We start from the raw sequence: 12,311 nt of genomic DNA on the forward strand, positions 1-12,311 counted from the left end.
GACAGTGGATGTTAGAATCTTAATCTTAAGTACATACATACAAACAGTACATTGGTTGGCTGATTGATTGATCGATTGATTAAGCAATCAAGTAAGCTTGTGACTCACTCGTGTTTTTGATATGTATATCTACTAATAGAGAATTGGAAAATGATACAATTTGGTACAAATGGCTGCATTGTTTTGATATTTTATTGCTTCAGTTTCTCCAAATGGTAAAAATGTTGTTTTTACGTTGTCTGTATTTCTATAAATATTCTAAACAATTTTAACTGTTTGGCCATTTTGCCAAAGTCCATTATAATGCATTAATAAGTACCGCTCTGCCTAACACACTTGGTTTGGTGGGAAATGAAAAAGGTTTAAAATATGCTGAATGGCCAAATAACACCAGGTTGTTTTTTTTTTTTTTTTTTTTTTTTCTTTCCTGAAGGATGTGCTTTGTATATACTAATCTACTATAGTCCTTGACAGAGATGAAAATAGCTTGCGGAAATGCCGGTGTTGATTCAGTCGTTTTCAAAGCTGAGCTGTAGAAGAAGGATGACAGGCAGCATAATGGATAGAGTGGAGTTTCAGTCGCAGCTGAAAGGCACGTTTGGCTTATTCATTTTAGTGAAGCCTTTGTGAAAACACCTATTTCCACATGATGCAGGGAATAAAAACTCTATAATCAATGGACAGCTGAATACAATGTGTTCTTTGTAGCCTTCGCAGGTGCTTTAAATAACATTTGTTTCTGCTAAAAGGAGCAAATGGCATTAAAATTCACTTCCACCTCTGCTCAGTTGGCCCAAGAACAAATTCAGAGAGCGTAACCTTAGTTGAAACGAGTTAGTCTAAGGGGTGAAACACAACATAGGAGTGCAAATGAAACAACATTGTAACCCCATATATATGCCTGGTGCCTTGGATTTCAGATTCAGCAACACACTAAGATATAAATAAAAATAGCATTAGCAAAAAAAAAAAAAAACATGGCAGACAAAAATGTAACTACAAACTTGACATTTTGTATGAAGAACATTCTACCAGTTTCTAGATTAATTCATTCACTGACATTCAAATTCAACCATCGCTTTATACTTAGTAAGGATAATGGTGGAGCCAGAGTCTTTCCCCAGAACACAGGGTCTGGCTCTCAATTGATCTAAAATGAATGTGGACGTGTGTTCATGGAGCCCTGAGAAAGACTGGCATCCCATCCAGCATGCATTCCTGCCTTGTACCTAGTGGACAGGAGCCACGGTCACCCTGGTCAGGATAAAGGGCTTGCTGTATAGGACTGACTTAATTGTATAAACAAAATTTTATAGGCCATATTTGAATGGCAATGTTTTATTTGACTTCCAATACAGACAATGCAAATGTCTCTGTAACACCAGTCCATATCATTTATTAACAAAAAACATCAATAAAAGTTTGCTCAAGGCCTTATATAAAAGATTTTATAAAATAACAGGAAGGTGAAAAGATGCTGCATCGTCCAGATCACCGAAGTCCATGAGATACACGTAGAAAAAGACTTCCGACACACCAAATGAAAAAGAAATGTGTTAATTAATGTCTTTGCAAATATATTACACAGCAAATATAAAGAAGTAGAAATAAATGATACAGAAGTTGCAGAAAAAGACAGTATGTTTTGTTGAGAAACATATGAATGTGTTTGTTACACGCTTAAAAACGGTTCAATCCAGAACCCTTGGGGTTCTTTGGTTTGTCCCCCTGGGACATAGAAATGTCTTATGTACAACCATACAATTGAGTGTTTCCCTACTCATTGGATGGATGAATGGGTGGGGGGGGGGGGGGGGACGACACTTATCTATCCAAAGAATCCTTGAAAAACAATAAACAAAACCTTTCAGCCATGTGGGATGAAACCATTTATGTTAAGTGTTGGCTTGTACGATCAGTGACAGTCAAGTGTGAAAGGAGATCCTGTCATTCCACCTTTTGTGTGATCCCATTATGTACCCTTATCCTGCATGAACATAATGCATGCTTATACAGTATATATCATTATTTTCATACCTCAAATGACAATACGTCAATGTTTAAAGAGACACAGAGACACCTTATGTAAGCAGAATTTTAAAAACATTATTCCTCTTGCCTTCAGTGTGTTATTTTCACCCTTTTCCTTTTCATGTTTTATTTAGTTCTGCTACAGCACTGTTGAATTCTTGAATCTGACTGTTCGCAGGGTGTTGATTAATTTTCCCTAACAGCAGTTCTGACAAAAGTGCTGGCTGTAATTCAAATGACATTTGAATTTATATTAATGCGCTCGTTCCGATATGCTCTCGTTTCTATAGCAACAGCTCATTCACGGGGCCTTGAACGGCGGACGCGCCACATCATTTAAAGCCTAATAATAAACGGGTTTAAACGTGCTGTGTTATTTAAGAAAGAAGCTTTCTGTAAGTGGATGTTTGTTTTACATTTATGGCAGGTGTCTTGGGCGTCAGTGCATTGTAACAGGGTTTCCACTATGGGAAAGTATTCTTTACTCTAAAAAGTAAAACTGTTCATAGATGCTGTAAGATGAGACTAGATACAGGAACTAATCTGTCCCACAGACGTTACGCAACATTAAACATGACTATAAACCGTTCACAAAGTATGTTATGTCGTCAGGTATTAGACACAAAATGATCATCGTTGGCAAACTGCTGTGGTATAAGAGGAATACAACACTTTATGATGTGCTGTTGTAGGAAAATAATAGGAAAAAGTTATGCAATCCAGGCGTGGTGATGCATCACACCACCTGATCGTTGATCATTTTCCTGTGACGGCACACACCGTAATGGTTTACTACTCACTTAATTAACTTGTGTGTAAGTTACTATGCTGGACAACCTGTTTTTGTCAATCCAGTTCATTACAGCTCTATTTTGGTCTTATGAAGTTGTTGTTGTTGTTGTTTTTGAAATTAATCTACATTTCTTGAGAATACTTCAATAGGAGAAAAATATACTTTAGGTGTAGACCAGAAACTTTCTTTAGATCACACAATATGGCTCCATGGGCGTTTGTGTAGGACTAGTCAAGCAGCAAGGGAAGCAGGCTCGGCATCGTGTCCTGAGCTCCTTGTTGAAAACGAAGCAAATGAGGGGATTGGTGGCTGCCTGAGCGAAAGTCAGCCATACCGCAGCATTCACGTATGCCCGCGGCATGCCACTTTCCTTGACCAATACTTGCGCATAGCACAACACAATGTACGGTGCCCAGAGTAACAAGAAAGCCAGAGTTATCATATAATACATTTTCCCAATTCGCTTCTCCATCTTGAACTCATCCAGGACAAGCAGCCTTCTATTGGCACTGTGTGATACCTGCCTGATGCCCACGAGAGTGGGTGGTGTCGGACCATGTCCAAATCCAGCGATCCAGTTAGCAGCCGCTTGACCTGTGGCTCCAGGCCCATGAAAAGTCCAGTTGTGGCTGACAGCTGGGATTACCTGGGCTGGCTTCATCTTGCGGTGGTCATACACGAAGCAGAGCATCTTGACATACACTGCGTGTGTGGCTCCCACTACCACAGCCAACATCAGAGTGAATCCTAGCGTGTCGTTGGCCCTCGCGTAGCGTTGCTCAAACATGCACTGCTCCTCCTCATGCATGAATCTATATGTGTTCATGTCAAAAACAGGTGGCAGGGCCATGGCCGCTGCCAAAATCCATGAAACACCAATGACGGCAGCACACGTCCATGGTGTCACACGCTTGGCATAAAAGCGGTGGTGTGCGATGGCCATATAGCGCGTGACACTCACACCAAACAACATGAAGGCAGCATGGAAGCAGAACAGAGCAGACAGAAAAGCCACAGCTTTGCAGCTCATAGCGCCATAAGCCCACATCGAGCCATGTGCCACAGACGCCATCGTGAATGGGAAGCACGATGCCGAGCGCGCTATGTCACCCAAGCACAAATCAACGAGAAAATAATACGGTGCTTTGTGAAGAGAACGATCTTTAACCACCAGCAGCAAGACCAGCATGTTTCCCAACACACTGACCCCTGCAATGAGACCGAGAGAGGCCAGTTTCACAGCAGAAGCAGTGGTAGCATAGTCCTGAAGCGAGGGCTCGTTGCTTTCACCGGGATCGCTCGTGTTGGCCATCTGCGCATGCGCACTGTCCACAGCGACGCCCCGACTCCGTAATCCAGCATCAAGTAAACGCGTGCGTTAAAATGTTGGTGTCCATAGGGATTTTTGAGTCAACACATAAGAACCTTCTTTAGGGTACGCGTTCACATCCATGCCCGTTTCACAGTTCATCATCTGTCATCTGAACTTCTTCAATTCAGTGTTCCCAGCACATTTAATCCGCCATTTAATCCGTCATTTAATCCGTCATCAGCCTTTTTAATCCGTCATTTTTAGAGGATAACGCTCAGTTGCTATGATTCCAATCTCATAGCATATCCTCATCTCTTTCGGATACCTCCTCGTAGAACAAGAAATGTCCTTTTCTAGGCTCGTATTCCTAATCCTGCTCTTTATTTCACACCGCGTCCTCGTGCGTTTCAGCGTCCAGCGCGGTGGCCGAGGTTCGAGAAGTCCAGAAGCCGACAGTAACGGAGAGAAAGGGTCCGTGTTCCTGTTTATTTCCTCCGTGGGGGCGGTGGACACAAGGAGGAGGAAAGGGGGGGCTCTGCTAAATACAGAGCACAACCCCGCTTCGGCTTCATGAGCAGCTGGCCAGATGTTTCGAGTCAGATTTGGTAATCCGAGGTGGTGTTCTGTAGCTGTGGTAATCTCGTGTTTTTCAAGGGTGACTGTCCCTGTACAGACTGAAGTAAACGCGTCTTCTGCTCCAGTCCAACGCGCTCGCACTGAGCATTTAAAGACACAGAGAGCACAGAGACTCGCTCACAGTGATCATCTGTTTCCAGTTTAAAACACACCGCTTCATCAAACCCTGATGTGACAGGCGTTAATGATATGAAGCAGGATTCAGTGCATGTGTTGACTCAACATTGACGTGTTAAAGAAGTCATTATTTGTTACACGGGTGTCTATAGTAACTGTTACAGGACAGGAGCTGAGAAACATTTTTGCATAAGATTTACAGTGATGATGATGATGATGATTATAAGGTTGGCACGCATTGTCCATGCAGAGAGGTGTGAAGTCACATGTCCCAGGTGGACCTTCCCAGTGTTCATGATGATGCCCTTCTTGATTTGTAATTTGCCCTACGTTAGTCCTCATGGACACTGTTGAGGTCCAGGAAGGAGCAGAACAGTATCAAATACTTGCAAATATTCCTAGGAGTTGTAAAGCGTCTACCGACATTTATTTAGAAGTTTCAGTACTATTGCAACGACACTCATGTCCTTCCTTAAGTGGGGATCATGTGGTATAATACCACAATACATGTGGTATAATAACTTGGAATAATACCTATGGACCCCTAAACACCTCCAAACACCCACCACCTTCAAAAAAGCCTTCATCATGGTTCTAAGGCAGCAAGATCCATGTCATTCATGATAATACTAATTACTGAAAGTGAATATGTGACACGTACGTATACTGTACAGTGAGGGGAAATACGTATTCAAACGCTTTTGACTTTGTTATTTAATATACTTCTAGTGCATATTTCCACTTCAAATTTGCACACATGATGCCTTTTGACTTTCTACTCTTTGACTTTCTATACTTTTGAACAAACAAGTACGTTCGCCTCACACCTCCAGGGTCGGGGGTTCGATTCCCACCGGGGTCCTGTGTGTGCGGAGTTTGCATGTTCTCCCCGTGCTGCGGGGGTTTCCTCCGGGTACTCCGGTTTCCTCCCCCAGTCCAAAGACATGCATGGTAGACTGATTGGCGTGTCTAAAGTGTCCGTAGTGTATGAATGGGTGTGTGAGTGTGTATGTGATTGTGCCCTGTGATGGACTGGCACCCTGTCCAGGGTGTACCCCGCCTTGTGCCCCATGCTCCCTGGGATAGGCTCCAGGTTCCCCGCGACCCTGAAGAGGAGTAAGTGTTAGAAGATGGATGGATGGATGCATTCTGACCCCACAGATTACCAATGTTACCGCTTTGTTTCAAAGCCATTGTTGGCAATTATAGCTTTGAGACATCTACAGTAAGAAGTAATTAGCTTTTTAGAGCATTGTGATTCATTTTTGGGATATTCATCTTGGCAAATCGTCTTCAATATCCCAGTGTAACAAGGGTCTTTCTAATGGAGTCACAATTTCAAAATCCATAAATTATCAATGGGATTTATGTCAGGAGATTGACTAGGCCATGCAATCGGCTATGGTCATGTCGAAGCGTCCATCTTTTCCCCAGATTCAGTTTCTTGGTCAATGATATTAAAATCTCCTCTAATATGTCACAGTACATTGCTGCATTCATGTTTCCATTTGATGATATGTAATACCCGAGTACTATTTGCAGCAAAGTAACTCCATATTATGATGCTCCCAGAACCATACTTCATTGTGGGCATGGTGTTGTTGGGATCATATGTGCAAACCTTCTTTCTCCAAACATGATGAGCTGAATTATTCTAATAGTTCTATTTTTGTTTCATCTGCCAAGAGTATATTGTTCCAAAAGAGTGCTGATTTGTCTAATTGTTTTTAGACACGCATCTCCATGCTTCTTCTTTTTTTTTTTTTTTTTTTAGCAGAGGGGGTTTGCGGGGGATGTAGGAATGGAGATGATTGCACTACAGTTCATTGCTTATTGGTCTGTGTGTAACCGGTATTCCTGCTGCTTTCAAGTCAGTCTGCAACTCTTTTTAAGTGACTGCTGGCTTCTCTCGTATCTTCCTTATTATTAGTCTGAGAGCACAATGTGAAATCTTGCATGGCATACATGTCCAGGAAAGATTAGTTGTGGTTCCATGAACTTTCCACTGGAGTATTATATAACAAATTGTCGTGACAGGGATGTTTAAGGTCTTTGCTAAGGCTCTGCTATGCTGCTTTGTACATTTGAGTGTTGTTTAATAATGTTTTCCTTGAGAACTTTAAGAAGCTCCTTTACCGTCACCATGAGGAATATTACAAAGCATACTGCTCTGTGATATTCCTCCCTTCTCTCGACTGCCATCCTTGCCTTCATTTATAGTGAAAGGTGTGGTTTACCCATGGATGACCACAGATGACCATTAGGGTTCCTGGTTCCAGTTCCTGGAGAGGAACTGTCGCTAGAACCGTCAGAGCTCCCATGTACAACATGACGTTGAAACATCATTAATATGCCTTATTTATGAAAACCCCAGACAATAAATTAATACATTGGTGCTTGAAAGTTTGTGAACTCTCTAGAATTTTCTATATTTCTGCATAAATATGACGTAAAACATCATCAGATTTTCAACAAGTCCTAAAATAGATCAAGAGAACAAAATTAACCAAATGAGACAATATTATACTTAGTCATTTATTTTTTGAGGAAAATGATCCAATATTACAGATCTGTGAGTGGCAAAAGTATGTGAACCTTTGTTTTCAGTATCTGCTGTGACCCCCTTGTTATAACTGCAACTAAACATTTCTGATAAGTGTTGATCAGTCCTGCACATCGGCTTGGAGGTTATTAGCCTGTTCCTCAGTACAGAACAGCTTCAACTCTGGGTTTCCTCACATGACCTGCTTACTTCAGGTTCTTCCACAACATTTCTATTGGATTAAGGTCAGGACTTTGACTTGGCCATTCCAGAACTTTATTCTTTAACCATTCTTTCGTAGAACAACTTGTATGCTTATGCTCGCTGCATGGCCCACTTGCTCTTGAGATTCAGTACACGGACAGATGTCCTGACATTTTCCTTTAGAATTCCAGGTGCAGCAAAACAGGCCTAAACCATGATACTGCCCACCAATATGTTTCACAGATGGGATAAGGTTCTTATGCTGGAATGCAGTGTTTTCTTTTCCCCAAACATAACGCTTTTCATTTACACCAAAAATTCTATTTTGAACTCATCCGTCCACAAAACACTTTTCCAATAGCCTTCTGGCTTGTCCTTGTGATTGTTACAACAATGTGCAACAATGTTCTTTTTGGAGAGCAGTGGCGTTCTCCCTGCCATGCACACCACTGTTGTTCAGTGTTCTCCTGATGGTGGACTCATGAACATTAACATTAGCCAATGTGAGAGAGACCTTTAGTTGCTTAGATGTTAACCTGGGTTCCTTTGTGACCTCATGGACTGTTACCCGTCTTGCTCTTGGAGTGATCTTTGTTCTTCAACCACTCCTGAGGAGGGGAACTATGGTCTTAAATGGTCTCCATTTGTACACAACCTGTGGATTGGTGGAGTCCAAATTCTTTAGAGATAGTTTTGTAACCTTTTCCACCTGATGAGTATCAACAACTCCTTTTGTGAGGTCCTCAGAAATCTCCTTTGTTCAGGCCATGACACACTTCCAGGGCGCTCACTCACAATTGATCATCATCCCATTGATTGAAAACACCTGACTCTATTTTCACCTTCAAATTAATTGCTAATCCTAGGGGTTCAAATACTTTTGCCACACACGGATACTGGATCATTTTCTTCATTAAATAAACGTCCATGTATAATATTTTTGTCTCATTTGTTTAATTGGGTTCTCTTTGTCTACTTTTAGGACTTGTGTAGAAGTCTGATGATGTTTTAGTTCATATTTATGTAGATATATAGAAAATTGTAAAGGGTTCACAAACTTTCAATCACTACAGTATGTGTGCATATGATTTAATACAATGGCCAATGGCAGCTGAATGGTAGTTAGCTAGCTAACTAATGAATGCTAGTTTAGGTGCCAGCTGCTGAATTCAAATATATTCACACATAGTAGCCATATTTCTACATAGTAGCTACATTTCATTTCTACATAGTAGTTATATTTCCACATAGTAGCTACATTTCTACATAGTAGCTACATTTCTACATAGTAGGTACATTTCATTTCTACATAGAAGCTACATTTCTACATAGTAGCTACATTTCTACATAGTAGCTACATTTCATTTCTACATAGTAGCTACATTTCCACATAGTAGCTACACTTCTACCTAGTAGCTACGTTTCTACATAGTAGCTACATTTCCACATAGTAGCTACATTTCTACATAGTAGCTACATTTCCACATAGTAGTTACACTTCTACATAGTAGCTACGTTTCTACATAGTAGCTACATTTCCACATAGTAGCTACGTTTCTACATAGTAGCTACGTTTCTACATAGTAGCTACATTTCCACATAGTAGCTACATTTCTACATAGTATCTATATTTCATTTATACATAGTAGCTACATTTCCACATAGTAGCTACATTTCTACATAGTAGCTACATTTCCACATAGTAGCTACATTTCTACATAGTATCTATATTTCATTTCTACATAGAAGCTACATTTCTACATAGTAGCTACATTTCTACATAGTAGCTACATTTCATTTCTACATAGTAGCTATATTTCTACATAGTAGCTACATTTCTACATAGTAGCTACATTTCATTTCTACATAGTAGCTACATTTCCACATAGTAGCTACACTTCTACATAGTAGCTACGTTTCTACATAGTAGCTACATTTCCACATAGTAGCTACATTTCTACATAGTAGCTACGTTTCTACATAGTAGCTACATTTCCACATAGTAGCTACATTTCTACATAGTATCTATATTTCATTTATACATAGTAGCTACATTTCCACATAGTAGCTACATTTCTACATAGTAGCTACATTTCCACATAGTAGCTACATTTCTACATAGTATCTATATTTCATTTCTACATAGTAGCTACATTTCCACATAGTAGCTACATTTCCACATAGTAGCTACATTTCTACATAGTAGCCATATTTCTACATAGTATCTATATTTCATTTCTACATAGTAGCTACATTTCAACATAGTAGCTACATTTCAACATAGTAGCTACATTTCTACATAGTAGCCATATTTCTACATAGTATCTATATTTCATTTCTACATAGTAGCTATATTTCCACATAGTAGCTATATTTCTACATAGTAGCCATATTTCTACATAGTATCTATATTTCATTTCTACATAGTAGCTATATTTCTACATAGTAGCTACATTTCCACATAGTAGCTATATTTCCACATAGTAACTACATTTCTACATAGTAGCTACATTTCTACATAGTAGCTACATTTCTACATAGTAGCCACATTTCTGTTATAAAAGTCAGAAACCGGATCTGTAAACTTTTAACTTACTTGCTAATATGTCCTCAGCAAAACATTTGTTGGTGTTTGTGGTGTATTTCGCCCAGATTCTCCAATTTCTGGCAGCAAGCATCAAGAGCCAAACAGATTCACAAGTCGTTTACCTATTTTCCCTACATTTTCTTTTTAAAATTATTTAAATAATCCTTTATGATGCGATTTTTGTCCAGAGTATTGAAAATAGGCCCAAATCTTTTTGAGACTTTTCATTAAAAGCCTGTTCAAACCCATGACGATAACCATAATGATAACGATAAAGATATAGTTCTAAAAATTGTTCTAGATATAAAAGAATAGCAGAGTCCACACCACAACTATCACAATAACGGCACAGAGAAACGATATCGTTGGAATCACTTTCAGAACGATTTCCCAGCTGATGAACGATAAAAACATTGACAGCCAATCAGAATCCATCCTGCTTTAAAGAGCTCGAGCATTTAATGCAGCAGACGGCATGACTGCAGCATGTGCTTAGAATAAACAGAATCATATCGTGCATTGGTGTGGACACTACTATAGATATCGTTATAGTTATCTTTATAGTTATCGTTCCTGATGTGAACAGGCCTTTACTTTGTAGTACTGAAATGTTTCTTTCACAAATCCAAGGAGTCTGATGCAATTGCGGAGTGTCTTTAATGGTTAAATAAGTAATAAACAAACAAACGTCAGAAAAAGTGAACGCGACAGTTTCTGTCTGTACTCCCAGTGGTTTGCTAGTTAGAAGTACAAAGAGCTAGCTTAGACTTCAAAATGAGCAACATACCAGAAAGACTGCCAAGAACTCCCTGCTGAAGATCTATTAGAGCAGTTTACAGCAGAACAAGACATAGCTTTGCTATAAAACTGTGAAGAGCTTTAGGTGCGTGTTGGAAAAGTCATGCATATTCATTAGGCTAGACTGTCATTTCTAGACCATCAATCACCTGCATTTCTAGACATCAACCACACCCTTTTAATTATCATCAAATAACTCATATAAAACGTGTTTATTGTCAGGAAAAATACTGGGGGGATATCAAGGTTAACGGAACTCGCAAAAACAACAGAATAAAAATTAATATGTACATTTGGCTTGTTTCCATTCATTAACATGGGAATGGCCAGGGTTAAAAATTTTACTGCAGCCAGCCATTAAAGAACCTCAGAGACATTTTGGGCTTTACTTTTCCACCAATGTTACAAGGTCCACCCATATATACAGTCTAGGGATTTAACTAGCTCTTTCGTTTGTATGCCTTCATGTCAAAGGGGACCCTAGAACTATGAGGCAGCAATGCTGTATGCTGTTACTGAACACTTTATTCGGTACACTATACTAATACTGGGTAGGGCCTCTCTTTACTATCAAAACGGATTCTACAAGATGTTGGAAACATTCCTTTGAGGTTCTGGTCCATGTTGACATGATTTCATCACGCAATTCCTGCAGATTTTCCAGGCGCACTTTCATGCTGCGAATCTCTCATGTTCATAAAACCAGTTTGAGACGTCTTTTGTTTTGTGACATGGTGCATTATCATGCTGGAAGTAGCCATTAGAAGATGGGTTAATTGTGTCCATGAAGGGATGCACATGGTCTACAATACTCAAATAGGCTGTGGCATTCAAGCAATGATTGACTGGTATAGACAGGCACACCATTAAACCTCCTCCACCAGCCTGTACTGTTGACACAAGGCAGGTTGGATCCATGGATTCATGCTGTTGGTGCCACATTTTTACCCTATCATCCATGTGTCTGAGCAGAAATCAAAATTCATCAGACCAGGCGACATTTTTCCAGTCTTCAACTGACCAGTTTTGTTGAGCCTGTGCCCAATTCCGCCTCATCTTTCTGTTCTTGCCTGACAGAAGTAGAACCTGATGTGGTCTTCTGCTGTTGTAGCCCATCTGCCTCAAGGTTCAGTGTGTCGTGCATTCTGAGATGCTTCACTACTCACCACAACAGTACAGAGTGGTTATCTGAGTTACTGCAGCCTTTCTGTCAGCTCGAACCAGTCCTGCCATTCTCTATTGACCTCTCTCTTCAACAAGGCTCTTCTGTCTGCAGAACTGCTGCTCAGTG

At 40.1% G+C, this 12,311-nt stretch overlaps 1 protein-coding gene across 1 annotated transcript; it reads right to left on the bottom strand.

The window, feature by feature from the left end:
* Window positions 1-1,318: 1,318 nt before the first annotated feature.
* On the bottom strand, window positions 1,319-4,877 carry gpr27 (G protein-coupled receptor 27). Its single transcript, XM_017479225.3, has one exon. The coding sequence runs from the start codon at window positions 4,134-4,136 to the stop codon at window positions 3,012-3,014; it is 1,125 nt and encodes a 374-aa protein (XP_017334714.1). The 5' UTR covers window positions 4,137-4,877; the 3' UTR covers window positions 1,319-3,011.
* Window positions 4,878-12,311: the final 7,434 nt, after the last annotated feature.

The sequence above is a fragment of the Ictalurus punctatus genome, chromosome 11 (assembly GCF_001660625.3).
Source record: "Ictalurus punctatus breed USDA103 chromosome 11, Coco_2.0, whole genome shotgun sequence".
Lineage (NCBI taxonomy): Eukaryota > Metazoa > Chordata > Actinopteri > Siluriformes > Ictaluridae > Ictalurus > Ictalurus punctatus.